Source organism: Apteryx mantelli, chromosome 8, assembly GCF_036417845.1.
Source record: "Apteryx mantelli isolate bAptMan1 chromosome 8, bAptMan1.hap1, whole genome shotgun sequence".
Lineage (NCBI taxonomy): Eukaryota > Metazoa > Chordata > Aves > Apterygiformes > Apterygidae > Apteryx > Apteryx mantelli.
The window spans coordinates 27442810-27467758 of NC_089985.1; the positions used below are offsets into that span (position 1 = coordinate 27442810).

Sequence of the window (24949 nt, forward strand, 5' to 3'; positions counted from 1 at the left end):
CCCCAAAGTAAAGTGTGCCATTACCACAATCACCGGCATTTTTGAATGGTGGAGGATAAAATCCTGCCCGTGAAAACTGCTTCAAGACATGTTAAGAAATGCAAATCTGAAGTGTGGTACAGCTTAAACCCAGCCTCGTGCGAGCCCTGTTTGCGGAAGCTGATCTGGAGGCACCCTGAAATGCTTCTTTGCGAAGGCTGGCAAATGCACTGATTCACCTCTGCAGCAATGCTGCGCTGCATTTTGCCCTCTACTTGCAACGAAGCACTTTAAGAGCTTTTTCTTTTGGCTAGAAGGCTTTACTCTGATGAGTGAGATTAATCACAGCTACAGGCGATTTACCTACAGTCCATCCAAGTCTGGAGTCCAGTGGAAGATCTTCTTTATTCATTTGCATTATGGTACGGACCAAACTTGTTTCCACTTGAAAGGGAACTAATACGGTATGACGTTTCCTCTGTAGACCTGACAAGCAGGGAAAAGACGTAGCCCTTGCAGGATGTCTCCTCCTAAGAGGAGGACTTATTTTGTTTCCTTTCAAAACCATGTCACTCTCATTTATATATAGAATTTTAAAAAATGACATATGTTAGATGTGTGAATAGATGGCAAAGGAGGAACATCTTCATTCCCCTGCCCTCCTTTTAGGGAGGATTAGGAGGAAAAAAGTCTCAGGAAAAAGAACTAGGGAAATGCTGCTTTTTGATCTCTCTCTTGATCACTTGGTGGGGCAGGAGGCCCTTCACTTACATTTTGAAGACCCTTCATTTAAGCACAGCTGTCTTGAGGACAGATGATGGACATAACAGGTTAAGAGCATTACCATGACAGAAAAGTTCATGATGACAAAAATGTAAGCGTGAACTCTTCACGGGTGTCATGACGGACAGGGTAATTGAAGTTACATGTGTTGCATGTGCTATAGATAGGACAGGATATGTGCAACAGACAAAAAGTGACTGCTGAAAAGGATTTATTCCTATATTTTAATCTTTTGACTTTTTTGTAGCAACATTTTAAAAGGGAAGGCTATTTCAAAGAGCTAAAGTTCCCTAAGTTCATCTATTATACCTTATGTATTGTAATACTTATATAATACTTAAGTATTATACTGAGGTTTGCTTTGTTTGTGCATGTTTAAAAAATACAATAGCACTAACTAAATGTATTTGGTAAGTATCATATAAAGCTACTACGACAGTTAAATTGTAGATGAAAATAGAACTTCATGGCCATTCCACAGTACAGGATTGATGTAACCTCCTTTCTGTTGTAGATCAAAAATAATCTGAATATCCTGTGAGATTATATTTTTTAATTTGGATGTTTGCATGGTCTGCAAAGTTTCCAGTTTTAAACTCTTCTCTTTTTAATTACCAAAACTATGCTCTCTGTGTCATACTACAGCTCATAAATTCCTCTTTAAAAATCCAAAATATTTTATCCTTTATTAGGAGGGAAACAATGCTTGCTTTGTGAAATTAGCATTAATTTGATTGTCAACATCAAATGTTTGAATTTTGCCCCTACACAAATTATTCCATAAGATTCAGAGTTAAAAGGACAGGTTTTCTTTAATTATAAAAAGTTAATTTCCTACAAGTCCCATCAATAGCTATAATGGTTAAATGATTCAAAAAAATTAAGGTGTACCAGTTGGAATGGATCTGAAAAGTTTTTAATATTAGACTTCTCAAAATTCCAAATTATGCTGTCTGCTAGACCACCCAAGTATTTCTTTAAAAACATATGCAAAAAATGTCATCTACTTGCATTGTACTGGAATCACAAAGATAGTTATGGCATCTAATTTTTAAAGTAATTGTGAATGAAAAGTTTAGGATTAGGAAAAATAACTCGTACTACAAAATAGCATATTTTTTTAATTCAGAGGATAAAGGTCCTAGCATGCAAAAGAGCTTCTTAGCAGCTCATTGTTACACTATAAAATTACATACACGATACGCTTTATCATTTCAAATGCATGTTTATGTATGTATTTGCAAGTACTACTAAATACCTGTTATTATTTCAAGCAAATAAAACAGAAACCCAAGCAGTATGTGGTATCCCTGAAACACTCAGTGCCCATCTCAGCAAAAAACTATGGAACATTTGCAGTTTTTCTGAGCCTGCAGATCTGAGCGTGGAAGCTGACACTGGAGGCAGAAAGTCTTCATAAATGCACAGGTGATTTGAAAATAACTCAGGCAAACCACCTTCAATCTACTTACAGTGGAAGGAGACCAAAGACTGGGTTGTAAGTATATTTTTTCATGTTAATTTTCAAATCCCCGCTGTGTTTATAAAGAGCAGTATTAGTTAGCCATATCAAACTCAAAGTCTCATGACAGTTTCTGGCTACGGCCACACATACGACACTTTATGAGCAAGAAACCAGAGTTACCTCCTCAGGCTCCTTTGCATCTTGTGCTTCCCTGTTCTTTTAATTTCTTTTTTTAATGAAATGGCCAAAAAATGACTAGAGGAAACAAGAGTAGGTTTCTCTCTGGTAAGGATAGCAGAGTACCAAGGAGCCGGGCTATTTTAAGCCATTCTCACTGCAGGGAACGCCAGTCACACTACTGCCTCGCCAACAATATTTGAGACATAATCTTACTTTCTATACTCAACACTAGCTCATGGTAGTATTTCTCAAAGTTGACTCTATGCAAATACCAGGGTTAATTATCAGATAAGTGTGAAAGGGGAGAGGGATTTTTTTAAAGGTCTGGCCTCATTCTTCAAAGCTTTAATTTTAACTCTGCCACGCTGAAGTTTACATGGAATCTAAATACATGTGAAAGACTTTATTCTAGAATAATTGGGATGTAATTTCAATCAGGGACTAAAAAATTAATAACTACTTTAAAAATGTGAAAGCAAAGCAATAAAGTCATTAGTGTTCAAGTCAGGCTTCCTAGGAAAACATGAAGTCAAAAATCTTTTGAGAACTGTAGAGAAGAAAGAAAAAGGGAGGGAGAAGAAGACTGCGCCGCTGGTCCTTCTGACAGGAGGAGCTGGGGCATCGGTGGACACAGGCAAAGCTTGTTTGCTAGAATCTGAAATTCTCTCGAAGGGGAGCAGGCCATGCGATTACATGGTTCGGTGTTAAACTGGAAAATTTATCTTATTTTTCAGTCTTCACGTTTCAGGTTATTGATCTCCTTCAGTTGTTTTTACTCTCTAACTACAGTAAATGTAGTTGCTGTAAAAAAGCTGTGGAGTAATGTTGCAAATGACTGATGAATATTTAATAATTACCATGTAACTGCATTTAACTATAGGCCTAAAACTGAAATGAGTTGGCAAATGCAGTCATGAAAACTCTGCTAGCTGGAATCATTAATCCTTAAAAATAAACGCTGTAAGATGTTAAGTAGCAATGCAGAAACTACGGCTGTTTATTTCAAAAAGTATAGAAATAAGTTTTCCTTGTGATCAAACATTCTAACAGATGAATTATTGTTTTCTAGTCAGCGAAAAAAACAGAAAACCAGTGAATCTGCTAGTCCTTCAGGTGAGATATTTCCTATGCAATTGCTACCCCCAAAATACAGCTGATACGATACTTTTAAATAACAGATCAAGGACACGCACTGAGTATCAAGCAACAGTTTGCCTTTGACAACAAAAATTTCAAAGACCAATGCAGTTATAAATAAATGAAACACAAGGACATTTAATATTTCATAAGAAATTTGCGACATTCTTCTACACTTGCCATACAGCACAAATGGAGTGACTTTCAGAAAAGATTAAATAAGGCAGAAGAAACAGTATTTCCAGTTAATTGCAGGGTCTGAAAAAGAAAACTATGAAACCAAACTTCCAAAATATTATAAACGCCAGACAAAAATACAAAGCAACGTGTCAAAAGATCTTTGCCGTTTGTTCAGACAGAATGAAAATGATAAACTCTCCCTGAGTGTAAGTATTCTGAACGAATAACACACATACAATCACATCATCATTTTAATCTATTGAAAAAAAGATAAGACTGGAAGATCAGGGAAGTTTAAAAATACCCTCTGCTATCATAAACTTACAGTCGATTAATTGAAAGGGGAGGACTGAAATTTCAGCTTTCCAGTAACAGTTTGATGTCACTTTAAGCAAGATTGTGCCTCTATATTTGTCTCTGACTACCTTAATCTGTGTATTTGCAGTGAACATAAGGAGGACTTTGATCAAAACACATGCATTTTACACAACAAGGAAGTCTACAGAGAGGCACTACGTTTACAAAAGCAATTGAAGGTGGTTTCAAAGGGAGTTGACAGATTAGAGGATGATGACACTGCTGCTGCAGTCTCAATAGAAATCTGGCTTGATCTAATTAACAACAACAAACTAGAACCACAAAAAGATAATTCAAACATGATTTAAAGACGGTATATAACCTTTTCACTACCTTAGCAATGGAGTCCTCCCTTTACTGATCAGAGAACAGCCACAGGTTGAACACAGAACAAGAAAAAGAGGCCTGATACCCTTAATTTTCCTCCTGCATTAGAAATTGAAGCCAGATTTCTATCCCAAATATTTGATTATAGAACTAGAGGACGTTCCATGTATTGACGTGAAAATTATAAGAAGTTGTAACAGTCACACTGATGACAACTTGAAGTGAATTGAGAAATCAAAAGGGAAGATTATTTTTAAGACATGGTTATGTGTTACTATATTCTACTATGCTTAAAGAAAATATAGTAAGTGGAACAAAGCAAATGAGACTTGTTTGCGTTATTCCTTTGCCTTTTTTTCCCCCCAGACTCCTCACTCTATGAAACCTGAATTAGAGGAAAAACTTCCACCAGTCCTAAACTTTTTCATTCATAATTTTGGCTGAGCTTACGTGAAGTAAGGGAAGAAATTTCCCAGGTTTTTGAGTTTTGCAGAAGAAAAAAGCTAGAACTGTGTGTTTCCTAAACACTTACAAGACTTTTTTTCAGACACTCAATCCAGTCTTTGAGCAGGCTTGTATTTTATGCCAGTAAAAATGCCAATGACTGATCTGTGCTGACATTTCCACAATTGTTAGTACTAGCTGACTGTTACCAATATTAGACCTACAGCACAGGAACGTCTATGAATCTTAGTTCTGATGCAGCTTTGGTGACGCTTTTGTGCTAAAAACACTTTTACTGGCTCTCCCTCCATACTCTATGAGTAACAGAATCACTGTTAGCAAGACATAATGTAACGTCTGCTTGTCTGCATAAATGCATATGCACGCACATGTATAATGACATATAGCCAGCCAAACATCTAAATGGCATATATAGTTACTGGGTTTTTTTTGCTTGATGCATTTTGCAGGTGGGAAGACATTTATTAATTGCATTCATAGAAAACACCTAACTTTGCCAGGTCACGTAGAAACTACTAAAAAATGCAGCAGCCATTTGAATACTTTGAGTGCTGTTTGACCTCCTAAAAGGCAGGGATTCAGGGACTCTCCAAACAGGTGAACAGTTCCATTCCCTTTGCAGTTATCTTCCTACTTCTTTTCTTTTGCAGTGAGAATTTAAAAAAAACACTCTAATTGCAACTGGTGGCTCTTACTTCCTTCTAATATTACTATATAAGAACATAACATTATCTGAATAGCTATATAGTAAGACAAAACGCAAATTGGCAATCACAACATTTTCTAAACTGTGTACCTCTTACTGTACCAATTCAGATATTTTTTCTTCTTTAGTCCTCAAAATGACATATATATCTTTACCTTTGTGTCATAATTTTGTAGGCATCTGGAAGGAAGCATTCTGTGTTCTCCATCTGGAAAGGGTCAGCATCACAAATCTTGTCGTCTGTCCGTCCATAGTTAGCACTTTCTATCATAATAACATCGCTTCCCGGACACCGCAGGTCGATGGAGTAGCCTTCACAGGACAGCTCCCTCCTCACCAACCCGAACGGTAGCGCTGCTCGGCTGAAACCTAAAAACAAAAAAAAAAAGTTGGGGTTGAGCCTAAAGGATATATATTGCGGTGGGCTTTTTCTTCTCTTTCACACAGGCACTAACTCACAACAGAGTGCTGAAGGAAGCTCACACTTAAACAGTTGAATGTTGCATCATGTTAAATGAAGCATCTTTCATAAAACCATCCAGCCCCTCCAGCGCTGCGGCTGGCTCCTGAGCCGGGGCAGGGTGGGAATCCCTCTCCAGCCCTTCCTCCCCGTGGCCGGGCCGAGGGGCAGCCCGGCGGCGCCACTGCACCCCGGGCCACGGCTCTCCCCTCTCCCCCTCAGTGGGCACCCACAGAAGTGATTAAAAAAAACAAAACAAAACCCAAAATTTGCAACTTCAATAGTATTTCTTCGGCTGCATCTCCTCTTTTCTCTGTGAAGAGGTAGCAGTTTTCTGTTGCTTACTTATGTCCCCAGCATGGACACGGCTGTGCTGCCAGATACAACACACACACCTGCACTGCAGGTAGTTGTGCAAGTGAACACCAGCACTCCTAGCACGGCCTTTTACATAAATTAAACCACAGACAGAAGCAAGAGGATTTTGAACAAATATATAAATGACCAGTACAGCAAACTGCAGATGTGTACATCTGCATAAAATCTCCCTGTTCTTCACAAAAATGGCAGACACCTTTCATGTTTAACACTTTTCTCTGCACGTGAGAATTCCTAAAAATAAGCAACCTCTCTAAGAATAATGAAGCAGCATCAAAAGCTTTAGAACCAAAACAATGTTCCGGATATCCACTGGGATATTTTTAGTCTTTTATAATCGGTTCTTTACACAAAAAAATACATTGTGTCAAGAAACTGTAGCAGCATACTACATTTGCTTGTACATAGCCCCTATGAAAGAGTATTTCTGTTTCTTACAAAATGCATGCACTACTGTCTTTTGGGGAAAAGCTGGGTAGTATGATAGTGTTAAATATCTACTTCTTTAAAATAGTAAAGCCTTTATAAATTTTTAATAGAACCACAGATATTTCCTTCTTTTAAAAAAACAAAAAGTCATCCTAATACTGTAGCACAAGGCCATTAATATTTCAGTGCAGGCTGCTGGAGACAGGTTGTGACAGCAAAAAGAAACAGCCCCTAAGTATGGGAAGTTGGAGTTCTACAGTGTTTTGAAGGCAAAGAAAATAAACTTTCTTTTAAAAATATGATGCGTTAGAAGAGGCAAGGAAGTAAGGCTCTAAAAACATCAAGGACAACTTGAGATAACCCCTTGATAGTAAATTTTTGTGTGAACCAGAGCCTGTCACTTTTCCTACTGAATTAATGATCTGTGGATTAAAACTCCTAGCGCATGAGGAGGATGATCCGTTAGGGCTGCAGAAAGGAGCTGCTGGTAATGACCTCGGTGGCGTGAGGCTGGGGCTCCAGGGCAGTGCATCCCGCCACCGCATCGTCCCCTCCTCCCGCCGGCCGCGGCACCAGCTTTCCTCCAACTTGTGCAGCAAACTACAGCTGATCTGATTGTGAACTATCTCTGCTGCAGGAAAAAAGCGAGTAATTCCCAGAGAATCGGCTCCGTGAACGGCTCCCTGGGCAAGGAGTCATTCCGGCATGAGGGAGAGGCGAGGCCACAACGCAGCAACCTGCTCTCCGACTGCTTTGAATTTTATGCACCCATATCCTACACGAAGGCAGTGCCAAAATGTTCTAGTATTTGCTAATAATTAGTGTACAAAGCACAACAATTCCACCTAAAACCCACGGCAGTCCCTGGGCCTGGCAGAACGTATCATGGCTCACAACCAGCGCCATCACTGGAGGCTCGCTGGCGGATCGTGAGCTGAGCACCAGGAAGAGCCGAAACGTGCCTCCATCACGCCAACGCCCTACACGTTTCTCCCACGCTGCAGATTACTGCAAGGGAGGCAGGGGCGGCTTGCGGCTCGGCGAGGGCGCGAAGTGGCCGCGGAGGGGCGCGAGTGCGGGCCCACCGACGGGCAGGCCCTGCCGCGGCGCCGGCCCGAGCCCTCCCGCCACGCGGCATCACGTCCGCGGGAAGAGCCGAGCGGTGACAGGCGAAGGGTCCCGGCCACCCGCCGCCCGGGCCTGGGCGCGCGGGCTGACGCGACCCAGGTTTTGGGTGTTGGGAGCGACGCGGTGCCGGGGCTGGAAAAACCACGCTGCGTTATCTGCGACAAGCACCGAATCACTGCTGCAGTCCTGCAGCATGGCCCGTGCCTGAGATAGCAAATACCTTGAATCCAAACACGAGACTGCTGCACTTTTACTGAGATTAGCTGCCTGCAAATCTGCTTTCATCATCTCCAGCAATTGGCAACTGCTGTAAGTGCTATGAATGTGCTTTATCCTACAACTTTTCCCCCTCCGGGCATTCATGTGAAGTTTTGTATTAGAACGAACATTAAAAATACTAGATGGAGGTTAGGTGGCTTCACAGGAACAGAGGACACCTGAGATTACAACGCAGGTGTTACCCTGCAAAGGAGAGAGCAGTAAAGCAAAACAAGGCAGCGTGCGGGGAGGCTGCTCTCAGGAATTTCTGTGGCACGGAATATTTTAACTAAATAAAAAAAATAAATTAAAAGTCCACTAACAATGCTGCAGTGATCTTTATTCTGAGGCTTTATGTGTAATCTTTTCCTATCAACAAAGAAAAAAAATAAGCATATCAACAAGCAAAGTGTAATTCAATCCATCTTGCAATCCTGACAATCAAAGAAAGAACTAGTGGGAGGCCCTGTGAGCAAAAAAATCAATATTGCAGCTTTGTGCCGTGCAAATGTGAATACTGCCAAATAGCAGTGCTTAGGGTAAAATGAACTGTTTTGCTCCATTTTCTCCTCTCTGAACAAATGATTTTGAAAAGACAGCTTTTTCTGGAGCTACAAAATGTCAAGCAATAACTCCCTGTGCTTTAGGCAAGTGATTGGAATAAATACCTCTTGGCAACAGGTGCAATGACTTAGGACTGAAATTCATTTACATTCAGGAGATAATTCCTGATAAACAGATGCACTGCCACAGGACGGAAGTGTGAAAGACCAGCATCTGAATGCCACTGCCTGGTTTTGCATCATCCCAAAGCTTTTCTGACATAAGTACGCAGTTCCGTCAATAATTACTGCTGTCACCCGTAACTCTGTATCTCTGATGCAATTCTGAGTCATTAATATTTTGAATACCGTATTTTCTAATGAAACTGTTCTCAACCTGCTGCTTGCCTTTCTGTACCATGCATAAACCGATTTTGTTAGGCTGCGTTTCTAAAGTTGAAGTCAACGTTCCTCATCCTTCTGCTAATTGTTTCAAGGCAAACTCCGTCAGGGACGAGCCCGCTCACGCTGGCGAACGCCGAGGCTTCCCCATGGCCCGCCACCTTTCTGGGACTGGGGCTGTGACTTCCGACGTGAGCCAAACATTAACTCAAGCGAGAGCCCATTAGCAAAGGCAGCATATGCCGCCTCTGATTCATTTGTGTTTGTATATATTCATCAGGTTTGCTTTTTTCTTTTTTTTAAATGGAAGAAGAAAAATACTTAATGAGGAAAAAGAACGTGGTTTCTGTCATGCTGACCATTTTGCTTATAAACAGGCTTCCTGACAAACATATGTTTCTGGCACATTTTATCTGCTCACTAATTAGTTGAGTGCAGGCTCTTTGCTGAAACAATGAAGTAACCTGCTTTTACAAAATCACAATTTTAAGAAATACTGCAACTTTTCTGGGAAAGGAAGGTAAAGGGGATTTTCAGTGGTAACATGCACCCTTTAATGCTTTATTGATCAATCCATGTACAAAAATACACTTAGAAAAAAATCAAAATAAAACATCACAAACAAAAGTCTTTCCTCTTTTACCTTAACCTATGAAACAGAAAAATGAAAGTCTTATGAAAGGAGTGTATCTCAGAACTGTGTTTCTCAAATACATTAAATCCACAGTAGACTAAAAATTATTTATGTAAGTTTGCAATGCCTTATTTACCTTGGTTCCTTATTAAGAAATAATTTGTCTTTAAAAAGATAACCTAAATTTGCCAAAGTGCAAACAAAAGTTAATAATTCACAGCATTCTGCCCGTTAGCATACCATCTTTTTGAGCCTTCAAGAATAAGAGTGTGCTAAATTTGGTAGATAAAAGCAAAAAGGAACCACTACATTTGAATGTTCACCCCATACAGAGGAAAAATAGTGGAACGTTAAACAGGCTAACATCAGTTCTTCTTGACATCAGAAGCAAGGAACCTTTGATTAAAACTTAAAGCATAGAGCAAGTCAACAAGGAAACACAAAATTATTTCAAATAATGCAGATACGGGAAGCACCAAGACTCCAAAACAAATCTTTGCAGAAATAAATATATATGTCTTCTTGTGTTATTTGGCTCTAACAGAAAGGTCCTTTGAAAAGAGCACATCTTTTCAAACAGAATGTTTACAGTTGTCTGTTACACAATCTCTTTTTATTTTACCAAATCATGAAACATGATGATTCAAGTTCTACACAAGATGAAGTGATGCAGCTTGGGCAGCATTTCAATAATATACGTTCAACAAATGCAGAGCCTGATGAAAACTGCATTTAGATCCTCTCCGTGTCTCGGCGAAGGGCGGATGTGCACATGGAGAGGGGGCAGCAAGACAGCTAAACATACTTTGCCATCTGAAAATCATGCAAATTGTCCACTCAGGCTCTGCAAAGCATTTATAATTTTGTACAAAAGCCTTAGCATCCTGCAGTTCCTAAAGAATCCCACAAACTACGTCAAGGGAGACTTTTCCCTCTGCCTCAGCATTGTCTGTATTTCACACCGACTATCATGCTATTTTGTTAAACAGCTTTTAAATTATCCAGTACTGGTCAACAGATCACCGCTGACTACTACAAAAGCAGAGGCAATTTAAATGACAACTGTGCTTTCTCATTCTATCTTTGAAGGGAAAAAAGTCATTCTGGCAAGCGTGTCTATTAAAAGATTACACTGGCACAGTGAGAGCTTCTAATACTGTACAGAGGTCTGGAGTTCACAGCACTCGGCTCCTCTTTCACCGTAGCCACTAGCTAGCGCACAACCAGCCAGCGCAGGCAGCACTGCAGACAAAACCCCACTGTTCCGCGCTGGGTAAAATTAAGCAGGAAGTGACCAGTTCAAAAATGTTCTCCAACAGCTGTATTCTTTGCCATTTTAAGTATACACTGATTATTTTAATTTAAGATGAGGAAGCAGGGAGCTTAATGATAACAAGCATCTACAAAGAATGCATTATTTATTGAAATCTATTTTTGCTAGTAAGAGACATGTATTTTTCATTGTTTTAACTCATTCATAAAAATGGGATTAGCTCAAAACAACGTACATGAAAGCAAAAGTATATTCACTACTGGAACTTTAACAAAGAGGTTCAAAGTCCTAACAAGCAGACTGGATCATTCAAATGTGCACATAAAATTACACTGAAGCAATGCAACTATTTCATTGAATAAATTAGCTGTGAGGGGTGATTTTTAATGCTGGTTTGGATAAATCAGTTTCTTGGACATACTGCTTCAGATTTTAATTACTTGGGTGAAATCTAGAAGCCCGTCTCTTACAAAACAGAAATATGAATTGTTAGCAATGAGAGCTTTTTAGAAATATTAAGAAACTAATGATAGCTTTTTTCAATATTTTTCCAATTTAAGAGATTGCGATATAAAGTCTAAAAAATAAATTAAAAATTTAAAAATCCGTGTCAGATTTTAATGTTCTTCAGTGTTCAGTGTGAGTAGTACAATTACAACAGTAAGTAATTTTCTGTAATTATATGCTTATATTCAGTGTACATAAACATAAAGCACAGTAGGTCTGATTAATGAAATTCAGGACAGAAGCCTGAGTTACACCCTCTGACTCACATCATGATGAATTTTGCCTTCCAGGTTCAGTGAAACTTATTAGAATTTTCCTTTTACCTCTTCCGGTCTCCATGCAATACTCAAAAATATCCCTGTGAGGCTCTCTTAAGCAAAGAAAGAGTCAGAGCTTACCTGGTTTCTGCACCTTGTTGAATGATTCAGCAAAACCTAAAGTTAGCAGCAGAATCTTATTCTTTTAATGCAACAGTGTCGATCCTTTCTGTGTATAGATCACGAGGATTTCATTTAAATTCTCCGAGGCAGCTTTCTCCCCTGTTTCAGGAGGACTAGAATATATCTCTCTAAGGTAGAAGAATTGTGGGGTTTTTTTGTTTGCTTTTTGGGGGGGTTGTTTTTTCAATAGCAAGAGAGAGCAGAGCACCACATTGACAGAACTGTAACCTGCAGTACTTCAATCAGCCGAAACAAGCACAGCACGGACAGCAGCAGCGCAAGCTTCCCCACGTTAGTCCATCATGTCTCTACCCTATTTTGAAGGAATCGTCACTATGGGAAAAGAGATAGTTTGGTCTTCATGCCCATTTAATCCTTCACCTCCCTGCTGAGGCTGCCACAAGAGCGCTAATTAACGCTAACTTGTGAAAACGGGTTTCTGCACTTTGAATTCAGCCACACTGAAACTGGATAGAAACCACTAATTCCTTTAACAAAAGTCACCAAACCAGAGACTGTTTCCTGGCAGCATTTTAGCAATGCCTACAAATGGCAGCTGGAAACCATGTGATCTAAACATGAAAGTCAAAATATCTAGTGTAAAAATATGCACGTTGTTCAGTTCTCACTTAGAACCGAATTTTATTCTCATCAGCATGCACCTTTCCCATCCCTTTCAATGGCAGCTGCATGCATGAGAGCAAAAGTTTGCCCTCTTGATCTAAAATTATCCCCGTTTGAGACAGTATTCATCTGTCAATGATATTTCTTTTCTTTTGCCAGCCAGATGTCAGTTCTCAGGCAGCAAGAATCTCCTTCCTTTTTTCCTTCACTTCATACACACTCGATCCTTTGCCAGCTCGTAGACAGCACTCTACCCTTCTCTTTCTTGCAGTTAAATGCATTGTAGCTTCAAAACTTCTCAAGGCAAGTAAGCCCCAGGGTCTCTCTAAATCCCCCTCCTGGAGGTTATCTCTAGTTTACCAACTGTGAACTGGCTGAGCACAGCACCTGCCAGGAAGGAGAAGCTTCGGAATTGGAAACAATCTCCGAAACAGGGAGGTAAGAGACACAAAGGGTTGTGTGTCATAAATTCTGTGTCAACAGGATTTCCCGTTGAATTATTTCCTCAGCACAGGATGTTGGTAGCAGAATAAAAATAAATATTCTTTTATTCACTATAAAAATGTATTTTGACGAGTATTTATATTTCCAGTTCTCTCTATCAATTATTTTTGATTAGAAACCATACGTTGATGCAGGGAGGAAGGAAAAAGAGAAAGAAAGGGGGTATGATGTCCATTGGCTGCATTCAGCGTGAACAGCTGACAAAAGAAAATTGCTTTTGTTCCCATCTTTAAGAAATCCAAAGTCTTGTCACCTCAGAGGCTGACAGAAGCCATGCAGAGCGGTACCAGCTCCTTGGGACTATATGTTTTGGCCAAAGCTAAATCATTCCAGCAGAAGACAGGTTGATTGCCAAAAACAATCCTCTGCATGCTGTGTACACCGCCCTCTTAAAGGGTTATACCCTAACTTCTTTAAGGCAGCAAAGTATTTTAATCACAGTAAAATGTAGAAATTGAACTCTCATATCTTGTTCACTTTAAAGAAAACGTTATTCTACAAGTGACAGAATTTAAAAAGCCAAATCCAGGCACACTCCTTAAGCAATTATCACAGGTTTTATCAAAAATATTGGATGATCTCAACCATATGATAATGTTTGAGATCACGGCTGTAAAATTACAAAGGGGGAATTTTCACATTTACATACAGGATTATATATAGATTGGAAAAGGAATCAAGCAACAACGTAGGAGTCTATAAGCTCTCTTTTGTTTCAGGAAAAAGATGGGGTGGAGTCAATTGTCAAAGTATAATTTACAGTGAAAAATTACGTGGTTAATTTTAATGACAGCTAGCCACTTCATACCTAAAGAGCGCTTCTGAGTATGCAGATAGCACAGCAATACCCCTTTGCATGCAATACAGCTTCCAAAACATTTCTAAGGAGCCAGGAGCAGAAAAACGAACCCTTGTAAACATCAAGAGTCAAGATCCCACGATGAAACTGAGAACCCAAAACACACTGGCACACCTTTCGAAAACAAGTAGACACTTGGTAAGTGTACTTTAAGGAAAATGTGCCGTCACTTCAAATATTCCCAAGAATAGATACGAGGCAAGAGTAGCAAACTGTCGTGGAAAATGCCTACTGTCAGATTGAAAGGCTTTCTTCCTGACCTTACCTTCTAAGAAATATCTGTGGATTTCTAAAAGAACACTGTCAAGAGGAGAGGGAAATCATATATCATACACAGTTTCTATAATATACTTAATGTTCTGGTAAATTCCAGGAATCATGGAATAATCCCCATAGATACTTGAGTGCATCCTCTAAATAATAAATTGCATGAAGAAAGCAAAACTATTTAATTGTTTACAAATAAAAAGGCAATGTAAAAAAAGTATAAGGAATATACATGGTTCTAAGCACACTCCCTAGGCACCAGTGAGGAAGAATGGCGACAGAGGTACCATTTCCATTATAAACAAAGGAAATATGCACCTCTGCTACCTTGTCAAACTGCTGCTAATCACCCATAAAGGAATTTTATTTCCACAGGCCTCTTTGCAAATAGGTACAAAACACAAGAGAGATTAAGTGACAGGATGGCTTAATTTGACTTAGACTTAAATTCAGGACTTCTGAATTTGGGTTCTGTTTTTTAATCCTGTAGTTTGTCCCCGTGTAACTCTGCTATTACAATGTGCATTCAAGAAATGCTCCCAGCTTTTAGAGAACTGGCTAATGTGTGACCAAGTGAAATAAATGAAAACACAGGATCCCAGAAATCTCTCTATCTCAGAGCATTAAGGCTGAGAGTAAATAATTTTCCTTAATTATGTGATAGAAGTTCCATAATTAGTGCTATTTACATTAGAAAGTAACAAAAGGGATGAATATACAGGGTAACACACTAGAGAAAGGAAAGGTTTGCATTTGCTAATTACTTCTATTAAGAAGCACACATCTAATAGATGGAAGACTGTGTTTCCAAAGTTGCTCATTGATCTTAATACTAATAATAATAAAAGAAAGGACTAGGAAAGCTCTACATCAAACTAGGAAAGAAAACATAGTTATGTGTGCAAATATAAGCACAATATCAAGCAAGACAGAACTACTGCACCATTACTACAGATGTGGGAAGTAATTTCCTCACTGATTAATGCATTTTACATAGTGTTTCACCATACCAGGTCACAGTTTTGTTTTAGAAAAATTCTCTCCTGAAGTGTCTAAAGCAAATATTTCAGGAGGAGGCAGCTGTGAAGTATAAAAGATCTGAATGCTCCAATTCTTTCCACACCAACTAAAACAACACTTTCCCACCGGAACAACTGTGTTCTCCTGATGCATTATTTAGGCCTACAAACCGCAGGACGGCTGGTGCAAGTCCGAGGGGATGCCTTGGGATCTAATGGCCAGGTGCGGAGCGTCTCGCCCGCTCCGCGACGGCGAGTCCCGGCGGGGCGCGCTCCTCCTCTCCTGCCCAGGCAGATCACAGCCAGCTTCGTTCGGCGTACTGCTAGGGTCTGGCTGCCGCGCGTGCTCCCCACCACGGTCAGTCCTTTCACGTTGTCATTCTTCTCCAGTAGCGGGTTTTTATTAATCCAGCTAATTTCCAGACCGAATTTAGAGCGTGATCAAAGCAGCAGTTACGGCAGCATAATTGGGGAGGGAGTTGCTAATCTTCTGGGGACGCGAAGGAGGGAAGGAGGAGGTGAGGGGTGCCCGAAGAAGGCAGGAATGAGCAGGTGTGAGGGTAACTATTTAAATTAGGCATATCAACATAATCATTTAAAACTGAGGTTTTAGACTTCCCTGGAAGATGCTAAATTTGGATATTCCATCTAATCTACTTAGTAAAGAAGCTATAATTCTTTAGGTACAAATCAGCATTTCACTAAGTCTGTAAGACTGCGAAGCAAGCTTTATTTAATGAAACTATTCTCTGCAACAGTCCAGATCCTTATTGGATTTCAGCAATGTATGGCCCATGTTATCTTTAAAGGCACAACAAAATTGGAATTCCAAAAACAAAAATAACCCTGATTTCACAATGATGTTTTACACATACACAAGTGTCTAGAAGATTACAAGGGTACTTTATGAATCAAATACAAAACACAGAAATAATATTACCTACCCCTGACATGCAGTCACCTCTGAAAGATGTGTTGAGATCCAACATTACACAACTCTTCATAGTAGTAATTTTGTAACGTTATATCTACTTGACAAATAATAGGGGAATTTTAGGTAAGCAGAATCTTAATTACCCCAATTAAGTTCTCATCCTGCATCACTAATGTCACTGGGAGCTTTGTCATTAACCTCAATGAGCGTAGGATAGATTCCTTAGAATTTAACCTGGACGCTCAATATTCTTGTTCTAATGAAAAATACACTAATGAGCTTCATTATTGCACTCTATTTTAAAGAAGCATCTTCAGCCATCAGTTTTCCTCAACAACCTGCTGGGGCCCTGGTACATTAGTGAGGCAGGACTTGCCACAAGGACTGCTTAGGTCACTGTCAGGCTTTTTATCGACTCAGTGGGCTTCATGTTCAACCCACCAAGGGAAGAGCAACTCCTACAGACTCACTTCAGGAACTCACCTACACTAAAGCAAAGAAGACATGTATAAGACTTGAAATTATACCTAAGGTGGCACAACTGGAAGAATATATATAATGAAATAAACACAGTTAAAACAAAACTGTAAAATTCCTCCCTCTAATTTGAAAAAGGGCACAGATTTTCTCTACAGTCTGCACAAAGGATCCTCAACCCATTTCAATCACTACCTTTTTCCAGTCATCTCCTGGGACGCATTACGGGAAAAGTAGTGATCTTCTGTGACCTTCATTTTATTTTATTAAATGCAGCAGACACCTCATGCTGAATATGAAATAAAAAATATGCAACCCAGGGAAGTACTTTAAAAAAATGCCCTTTGGAGGACCCAATTTCAGTCTTGATATATAGTGATACAGATTTGCCAATGACATTTGAATAAAAATCTCTATTATATAAATTATTGTGTTCAAAATTCTCTTCCAAATTACTACATTTAGAACAGGGCCTGTAAATCACGACTTATTCAACGCCTTGTAAATGTGGGAAATACATATTTGAAATACAAGTGAAGTAAGATATCAGACTTCCTGCACTTGCTATATTTAACCACATTTTAGGAGAGTATTTCTGTTTTAAATGCCCATCCTACAGATAATAGTAAAAAAAAAACCTTCCCAAAAATCAAAATACACTGTGTGTATATGTAATAGTGGCTGATGTATTGCTAATAGAGCCTACAAGTCGACAATAATGTGAATTGCAAAATGAGGGAAACTGCCGCTGCAGAGACTCTTCTGTTTTTCCCGTTAATCTAAAGACAGTTGAGGAGTATCATTTGTTGCAGTCCTTCGCCTTTGAAAAACTGGGGGTGGGGGGGGGGGTGGTAGTAAGTGCAGATGTCTATTATCCTTGTTATTAAGTGCAGATTAACAAGGCATCACCCAACACAATATCCACTGCATTTCAGTTAACTGTTGTCCGAGTGACCTTCCGTAAATTCCAAAAGCTAAAGGCAGAGCCTAATTTGTAGCTGTTTTAGAGCAACATCAATTTGGGATAGTTGTAGCTAGTCATAACAACAGCGCGGGGGTATTCAAATTTGGAAGGGAGGGGACTTATGGAAATCCCTTTCCCTAATTAAATCAGAGAATGAGAGTTTGAAGTGGTAAATAATAAATCACAAAGAATCCGCGATCTGGTTGTCAAGGAAACCAGCATGCCTCTGCCATAATTGCCGTGAGCCCCATCTCGCCCTTTCCGACACCCAGCCTCATCACGCACGCTGGTCAGAGGCGGAGGGAGCAGCTTCTCCCTCGCTCTCCGGCGGCCACACAACGCGCACAGAGCTGGACGGAGCAGGGCCGCGCTGCCCGGCTGCCGCTGCCGCCACGGGCACCCGTCCCCTCCTGCCCCGGACAGCCGCTCGCTGGGGAGCACCGCTGCACTTCCACCACCTCTCACATGAGAGATGGGGCTGACGGACTTGATGGTGGCACTGGAAGGTCTTAGCAGCTGTGTTTGCTAGAAAGGCCTTCTTAATTTGCTGTTGCTAAAATCTTGAGCCTGGTTATCTTGGCCTGTCACAAGTCCTGGAAGCATCTAGTGCCTCCGTGCTCCGGCTTCTCCAAGCACATTCCCCTGGCAGCAGAAGTCACTCATTGATTTTTCTAGTGGACATGTAAGATGATCATGAAAGAGATGAACAGGAAGAAGGAAGGCAAAATAAACACTTTAAAAAGCAGGCCAAAAAAGATAAAAAATTGAGTGTAAGCCAAATGGCTGATTGCAGTATTCTCTTTTTCCCCCTGCAATGATAATTACCTTTTACAAACATATCTAAACTTGTTTTTTCCTTCTCTTTTGGTGGAATCACACATCATTACTGGACACACACCAAACTTGGAGCACAAGCAGTTCCCAATACTTCAACAGCAGGAAGGCCAAAAAGGGGAAAAAGCTATATTAGTGTCTCTATCTCATCCCTCAAGAAAATCCTGAAGCAGCTTTTAAAGGAAATATCTTCAAAGTAAGGAAATAGGAGGAACTGCAGGAGAGTACATTATGCTACCAGCTGACTGCAAGTGATAGAAAATCCAGGGAGACAGGGAATGATTGTGGAAAGAAAAAAAAATCTGCCTTAAAGAACGAGAGAGAGAAAAGGACTATGGAAAAGATTTCTACAAAAAACGGTTGCAAACTGATTCTTGTTTAGTATGTTGTAACTAGCTAATTGTCCACTTACTGCTTTACCAGTGAATAAATCCTATCTTAAACCCCATAATTCTTGATTCTATTCCAAGCAACAAACAGCAAACCCAGACATTCTAAATATTCTTATAATTTTAATATTAGCACAATACATTAAAATTAACAGGGCTGTGATAACCCTAGCCATTTTAATTCTTTGCTGTATGCCATTCCACTGTTCTGTGTTTCCGTCTATACTTAAAGAATGCACAAGATTCAGTTTCTGTATCAGGATCCAAGTTTCAATGGGAGAATCTGGATACCCCCTATATAATTCCTAAACTTCATTATGACATCACATTTGGGTAAATGTCATTTACACATTTATTTTTATCCATTGTTCAGAGTGGTATAATATAACCACATGTTAAGAACCACTTTCTTCTGTTTATTCATCTACTACTCAAAGAAAGCTATTTATTTAGTTTTATTGACTCTACCAACTGTTATATCTTTTTTTTGGTTGTTGGATAAACCAAGTATCTCAAGAAAGCATATGGTGTGACATAGTTTTTCTGCTATAATGTTCAAGTATAAACATAAACTAAGAACATTGGTAAAAACCTCTGTTCAACACATCTGTAGACATCAATGCAAAAAAAAGCAATGAATGCTTGTTCCAAAGCAGGCTCAATCAAAACAAAATAAACCCCCCCCCAAAACCCAATCCAAATCCCATTCATATTCCTCTTCCCAGGAAACAAAATGTAGGTGTTTGGTAACTAAGAACTTGAGCAAATTCATCTCTGAACTTTGTCTTGAAAGAGTTCATAGTATCAGAGGATAACTCAGGCTGGGACTGACTTCTTTTCTCCTACTTTTTCCTACCCACTCAAAATATCCTTCAATCCAAACACCTCTTCCAACTATAACAGCTAAATCACAAATAGGAAGAATTATTCCCACATCATTTAAAAACTGAAGTCCCTGTCATTGTTATACCAGTTAAAAAGATGCCATTATGGATTAATTAAAGTCAATTACTATAATGCGTATTAATACCTGTATCACTGTATATGCCTCTAAAACTCAAAAGCTTTCAGGAAAAAATGAAAAAAAGACAAATAAAGGTTTCCATTAGGAAAGATAACATTAGGAAAGATACTTATGAGTAAACGAAGGTGTCATTTGGGCATTAACATTTTCATTTGTAATATATGCATGCAGCATCCATCAGAAAAAATAAAAGGCCTTTAGCTGGTTTACAGCTAATTTACTATGGCACACAGTTACCACTATTTTATTCTTATTTGAAAAATTAGTCTGAATTCCTGAACACAATGACAGCAACCTGTTTATTTTTATGTCTTTTGCTAGATTTCAGTTGTCGTGAACCTTTAGGGCTAAACATTTCTGTGACAATCTATTGCTTTCATCAGAGTTTCACATTCTTTAAGCCCCACTCCTAAAGCCATCTGGCTGGTTTTCCTGGTGACACAACGTGCTGGAGAAGGAGTTCAATATTACCCATACCCTGCTCCATCATAATCCACTGTGAAAAAAACACCTCAGTCTCTCCTGTTGGTAGGAAGCCATATCAACCTGATATTTCTCTTCTGAACTGTTTTGCAGGTGGTCGATTTGATTTGTCAGTTCTTTAGAATTTTTATATCTTCTGTTTGAACAGTCTCTATCCATCATCTTTGTCTTCAACTTTTGCTCTTAGACTCCTGCAATCTCACACAAAATCCTCCAAACTTCTTGTTCTTCACAACACTAATTTCCTGGATTTCATTAAAATTTTTTGTTACGATGCCGTGAGTTTTTTTGTAAGGCATTATTTGTTCTTTTTTGAAAAATAACTTGCTACTCAAGTAATTAAAGGAAGAAGGAGCCTGCCCTGCCCTGGTGAGAGCAGGAGCGCGGCAGGGCAGGCGCTGCCCAGCCTCCTGCACGCCGGCTTCGAGGCACCGGCTGCGCTTTGGACCGGCCAAAAGCTGGACTGCGGGGTACCTCCATGCTGACCATCTGACTACCTTGGCTTATTAGGTTGGGCTTGGCCCCACTAAACCATAGGAAGCAGTTTCTGAACAGTCCTGAGCTCAGATGAAGTTTTAGTATGTCACTGCAAAACATCATACAGAAACATCCACAATCTCTCCTACAGTCATTCTGAGAAATAGTTATTAATTTTAATTGGTCTAAGTCACCTAGCTTTTAGTGAAATTATATCTTCAGGCTTGATCACCGATTTGAATAACCTCTTTTTCCAGTTATCACTGTTATTCTTCTACCAAGAAATGCAGGCAATATGTTCCCTATTTCCTTATAGATTATCAACTATATTAAGCAAAAGATGACTGGAAGCAAAACAGAAATAAGAAAGTGGAGGCACTTTGAAACAAACTGGCTGTGATGCTCATTTATACGCCACTTATCCATAGGCCTCTTTCTGGGAGAGTAGGAAGAGATAACCACTCATTGAAAACAAATCCCAAAATAGCATACCACAGCTCTCCTCTTTGGGAAAATTACACACACTTTACACTGAGGAAAAAGCTCTGGGTGCCGAAGAAGGTTTGAGTGCCGTTTTTATTTTTCAAGCTCTACTTCCAGATTCCTGATGGAATTAGATGTCATTCATAATTCCTCATTCAAAACAAAAACAAATGAAAAGTTCTGATATCAAATTCAACATAAAAACATAGTAGCTGCACATGACTTTGATAATTTTAAAGGTTACTGCTGTTAATGATTTAGAAGGACAAAAGATTTTCCGTTGTCAGGACAATTTTACACACGTATAAATCAAACTGATACCTTTTCGAATTTTACACATTTTTTTCATTTTCAACATCTTCTCTTACACCGAGGTCTGAAGTGCTGGCTGTCCCAGCCCCCTTACAGCACACAAAGCTCTAACAGAAGATACATCAAATAACAAGCTCTACCAACAAAAATCGCTTTCAGCTCAGCTGTTCTGGTGCCTGGGGTTTGGTGCTACAGCAACATCAATCAAGGAGTAAGGATTTCACATCCCTCGAGCAGGCACAGTCACGTGCTGCTCTGCGGGGCGGACCTGGCCCAAGGACCATGTCTCATTTAGGACAGTGGACCCCAACCCTGCAACAACCACTGAATCTCCCAACTCCGTATCCAAAGAAAATACCAGGGTTATCTGATGCAGGTGGCTGCTGACCACCTGTACTTGGGCCTTCTCATCATCTCCTCCTTCACCTGTGTAGCAACAGACTAGCCAGCAGGACAGACACAGTCACTAAGAAATTTGCTCAAGCCTTGCTCAGCTAAGCCGAGCTGCTAGAACTAGGCCATCACAGAACATCATAGTGGAGTCAGTTTTACCATGAAAAGTAAATTTGGCACTAATAGGAAATACCTGACAGTTTGGAGCTCAGAAGCTTAAACGGTTCTGAAGGGCTGTGCTTTATGAGAAGTAAGCACTAAGACACAAGAGGAATAATTCAATGAACTGGAATCTTTGGTTTCAATTTGCTCTGAAAATATTGCATTTTCTCTTTGGCTTGCAAACAGTTTGAACACGTGGCCTTTGCAAAGCATAATTTAGTAAACAAAAAATGTTACCTTGTGAATTAAAGCTACTTTAAATAGAATCTATTGTGACCACAATTCATATTAACATGGCAAGCACTTACAGAACGTCTTTTCAAGGGAAGAAATATATTACTTGTGTGTTCAAGTATAGAGCCATAAACCATATGAGACCCTATTTATTTCAAATTTCCCATGATGCCATTTACTCCAGCTTTTAACCTTTTATGTGACATTGAGCTATTTTACAATCATAAAATAGTAGAAAAAACGACCTGTTAATTTGAAAGGGACACATTACAACATCTCTCCCTGGCACTATAATATTTTAATTTCTTTTTTCAAGGCAAACCAGTTGGAAAGTGACCATCTGCTAGTCTGTTAGTATTATTCAAGCAAAGTAATGTACAAAATGTCCTCCTTTCCCTGCAAGAGTAGGACCATTAACTGAAAGGAATTTAGGATATCATCATGCTAGTTTAACAGATTGATTCACCACAAAATAAAATCTCCGTTTCTTTAATTACTGTTAAATATACTAACTACAAAGATAATGATACAAAACTGATGCATGTTATGTGACATCCAGAGCAATACACGAAACCTGAGCCTTTCAAAGAAAGAAAGTAGTATTATTAAGTTTCCTATGAAACTTGTCTTTTTCTGAGTGTTAAGCCATATGCAAACATGTTTTTATATAAACAAGAACAGTTCTATTTCACACTTCAAAATGTACAATGTGCTTCAGACACTGGGTAAGTTAAGGGTTTGAATATTTCAAAACAGTTGATAACAGTAGAGAAAGAAAACTCAACAAAACCTCCATGCTGATAAATAGAGAAGTTTTTGGATGAGTAGAGCTCAATGGAGTTGTAATCTTGGCTGGCACCTGTAGATGATACTATAACACATACAGTTAGAACAGCAAGTTTGTAGGAATAAATTAAATTCACCTCACATTCATGTTAGCACTTTAAAAGGTGTTGTCAGTACAACTTTGTATGCATGCAAGCCACTGCACTTTTGAAAGTTTGACCCTAAAAAGTATAGAATTAAAGCATGCTGTTTCTAAAGGTTAGGAGATACATTGTTCATATCTTAATCGTCCTTTATCCACATTTTTCATCTCTGTACCCTCTCAATGTAGCTAGCAAAAAATGCAAATTAGGCTGAAAAATAAAATAACTGTACTTTAAATTGTTAAATTCTTAACTAACCATATCTTGTATTTTAATATATAACAGATGTTGAATGCTATTACCAAAAGGTATTCTACAGTGGCCTTAAATCTGCAGTATATTTTACTTTAAAAGCATTTTTCTCTTCTTCCTCTTCCTGGTCTCCCTCTCCCTATCAAAAAATAATCAGGTAGTTCAGGAATTTACACTAGCAGTAAAATACTTGGTAAATATAAATGATTATTTCTCCACTGTTTTTTGGAACAAATAGATCTTTTTGACCAGCTATTAATGATGCGGTAGTCGTAACAATTTGCCCAATAAATGTGTAAGTCTTACTGCTTTCCTTATTTTTATTTCTAAATTTCATAATGGCAGTAAGGCACTTTACACTGTGTATTTCTGGGGGAATACTGCACTTCAGGGACTGTTAAAGTCACTCTGCCTTCAGCCTTTATCACACTACATGAGGCACAATAAACACTGAGAAATGTGCTGCCTATTGTGTGCCTTGTTATAAAGTTCACGTCCAGCAATTCTCCTGTCCTTTCTACTGAATTTCCTTTCTTCCCAAGCCTTTTTCAGACCTGCTCTCAGTAAGTCTAACTGATTCAGAATGATTTCGGTCGACAGACTGGTGTTGAGCACTACAGGTTCAAGTTATACAACAGTCTCATTCACAAGGCTAAAACCCAACCTAGTGCAATACTAGATTAAGTCATGATTAGAGAGTACTGATCTGTCATCCTCTGCGTTCTGGCCCTTTTTGCCTAAAAACTTACACTATTGCACAAGAAACCTTCTTTGCTCTTTATTGGTATTGAGTTTTCCAAATAAATACACTTTGCTCTTTATTGCTGTTGAGTATTCCAAATAAATATACTTTACCACACCTCAATTAAGCAAGCGGTACACCACTACTCATGATTTGCTCTGAATTCTGGGTACACCTTTAATAGAAATTCAAGGAGGGTTATATATCATTTATATTACTTCTTTACCAAAATGTCAGATAACTCGGTGCTGTTTTGTGAGGTACAGAGAAAAGTCAAAGCAGCAAACCACAAAAACGATGCAGAAGACTGTGCCCCCCCCCCAAACATTCTTACACGTTACTTAAGAATTTAGAAGTGACATAACCAGAATTACTTTTGTTCTTGGACTGGATCAATCAGGCATGAGGGGAAGGCCAGATTACACTAGAAACTTATCTTGCCGTGAAGATGTAGTTGTTAATTATGGGGTTCTAATTCTCATCCAAAAAGCCGCACACACACATAAATATGTATTCATCTGCTAGTATGCAAATTTTGTTAAAAAAACATCAATAGC

The 24949-nt window shown here is 39.2% G+C and overlaps 1 protein-coding gene across 13 annotated transcripts in view; it reads right to left on the minus strand.

The window, feature by feature from the left end:
- The window catches only part of ADGRL2 (adhesion G protein-coupled receptor L2), a 392431-nt gene that overhangs the window by 65845 nt on the left and 301637 nt on the right, over nucleotides 1-24949 (minus strand). For all 13 annotated transcript variants that reach the window (XM_013961433.2, XM_013961430.2, XM_013961432.2 and 10 more), the window contains one exon: nucleotides 5735-5948. In XM_013961433.2, the coding sequence (XP_013816887.1) occupies nucleotides 5735-5948 (214 nt within the window). The remainder of the gene's footprint in view (nucleotides 1-5734; nucleotides 5949-24949) is intronic.